General features: G+C 42.3%; 1 protein-coding gene across 1 annotated transcript in view; it reads right to left on the bottom strand.

Annotated features, from left to right (window-relative positions):
• Positions 1-2,237, bottom strand: part of LOC102766972 (ATP-binding cassette sub-family A member 8-like) — a 47,901-nt gene that overhangs the window by 37,932 nt on the left and 7,732 nt on the right. The window contains 3 exon segments of the mRNA XM_015570806.1: positions 75-84; positions 198-424; positions 1,295-1,401. Of these exon segments, the coding sequence (XP_015426292.1) occupies positions 75-84; positions 198-424; positions 1,295-1,401 (344 nt within the window).

The following is a 2,237-nucleotide window of genomic DNA, read 5'->3' on the forward strand; positions in this document are numbered from 1 at the left end:
TTGCAAACAACCCAAATACCCAAACTTGATATTCTCTCTTCTAGATGCATAGTCACCCCTAAATTCAGCCTCACAAGCATTCCACTAAGGACAATGTATCCCATTCATAGGAAAAAAGGTAGAAAGTCATTACATTTGCATAAGGAAGTCCACTTTCCCTAAACTCCTACCTTTATTTATTGGTACACTTGACTCACCAGAATGCTGAATGTCGAAGACCCATCATTGTCATCAAACCCTTCATCCTTTTCCTCTCTCTTGTAACATTAATAGAGGCATAATAAATGAATGGGGAAAAGGAAATAATGTAGAAGAAAAGGTAGAGATCCATGGTTGTCCCTTCTTGTCTCACGAAGGGATGTATCTTCATATTTTTTCCAGTAACTGACATCAATTCCTCCATCACCGAGTGATTTGTTGTGATCTAAAGAAAGACAGTGATTTGTATATTCATGGATGACAGGCTCCGTTTTCTTTCAGTCATCTCTTTCACTATGAACACGTAACGGGTTTGTGTGGAGCTGATGCTAGCCCAACTTTTCACTTCCCTGTTCCCCCACTGGCCTGCTTGGAGCCTCCACTCCAGGCATCCCGAACTGCACACATTTCCCCAAATTTGAGCTTTATCGCCTCCCTGCTTAACCTTGCCTGATGTTTTGCTTGCAATGTCTTTATGACATTATCTGTTCAGCAAACCTCTTCCCTCAAGCTTCAGGGTGAAATGTCCTTTCAATGAGGCATTCTTTCATGGCGTCCTAGGCCGAGGTGCTTGTGCTCATTTACCAAGAAGGACTTTATGAACACCTCCATGACACCCTACTTCTCTTCCAAGAATTTAATTTTAGGCCTGGCTTCCTGAGAAGGTGTCTTTTCCGCGGAGAAAATTTCTCTTCTATTTATATATATCTTCTATGGCACGTGGCAACTTAAGTAAACTTTGTTGTAAGGAAACCGGTGAGTAAATGAAAGAACAAGGCTATTGATTTATATTTTCTTTGATGAAACTTTAAAAAAAAATGATTTGAGAGAGAGGAAGGCAGAGGGAGAGAGAGAGAGAGAGAGAGAGAGAGAGAGAGAAACATTGATTGATTGCCTCCTGTACATTCCAACCAGGGATGGAACCCACAACCTAGGTATGTGCCCCAACCAGAATTGATCCTGTGACCTTTTTGGTGCACAGGACGAAACTACAACCGACTGAGCCACATGGACCAAAGCTGATGAAACTTTTCATGCTTCTAATACCATTAATCTGCATTGAACACTAGTTTTCATTGGACATTTTTGTACTCACTTCTATAATAGCAGCATTAATGGCAGCTTGAAGAGCCACAAAGCCTTCCTTCCAGGGTGTTGTAACTCCACAGTCAATATCTCCCCAATATGTTTCATAACAATGAGCTTTAAGGGAAAAATGTATAACTGTTTTAAGAAATTATTTTCTATCCCACAGGTATAAAGACATTGCCGAATACTGACTTCTGAGAAGTTTAGAGGCATATTTTTTTCTCATTTATTTTTTCATCAGGTTGTCATTTCACAAGAAATAATTTCATTTTGTTCTTTATGGAAAGACAATTTTCCTCACACTGACTGACCCACAATGTCTTCCATGGCTCTCTCTTCTGCTTCACTGATCTATCTGTCAATTACTATGGTAGCAGCACAGTCTTAATTACTTGTTACTTCATTCTTTTCAAAGAGCATCTTGCCTATTCTGTGCCCCTTTTAGAGGTATATTTTAGAATAAGTATATTAATTTATATTTAAACCTCTGTTATGATTTTGATTGAAATACAATAGGTTCCTGAAGAAATCTGGGCAGAATTCATATCTGCAATAAATAAATTATAAACATGTAATATATGTATACATGCATATATATCTAGACATGAAATTCGTGCACGGGGGAGGGTGTGTTCCTCAGCCTGGCCTGCACCCTCTCCAATTTGGGGCCCCTCAAAAGATGTCCTACTGCCAGTTTACAGGGATCGGGGCTAAACCAGCAGTCGGACAGCCCTCTCGCAATCCGGGACTCCTGGCTCCTAACCGCTCACCTGCCTGCCTGCCTGCCTGCCTGATTGCCTCTAACCACTCTGCCTGCAGGCCTGCTCATCCCTAACTGCCCCCGCCCCCGCTGCCGGCCTGCTTGCCTCCAAATGCCCTGCCAACAGCCTGATCACCCCAAACTGCCCCCACCCCCTGCTGGCCTGCTTGACCCTACCTTCCCTCCCCAC

This window comes from Myotis davidii, unplaced genomic scaffold, assembly GCF_000327345.1.
Source record: "Myotis davidii unplaced genomic scaffold, ASM32734v1 scaffold327, whole genome shotgun sequence".
In the NCBI taxonomy this organism is placed as follows: Eukaryota; Metazoa; Chordata; class Mammalia; order Chiroptera; family Vespertilionidae; genus Myotis; species Myotis davidii.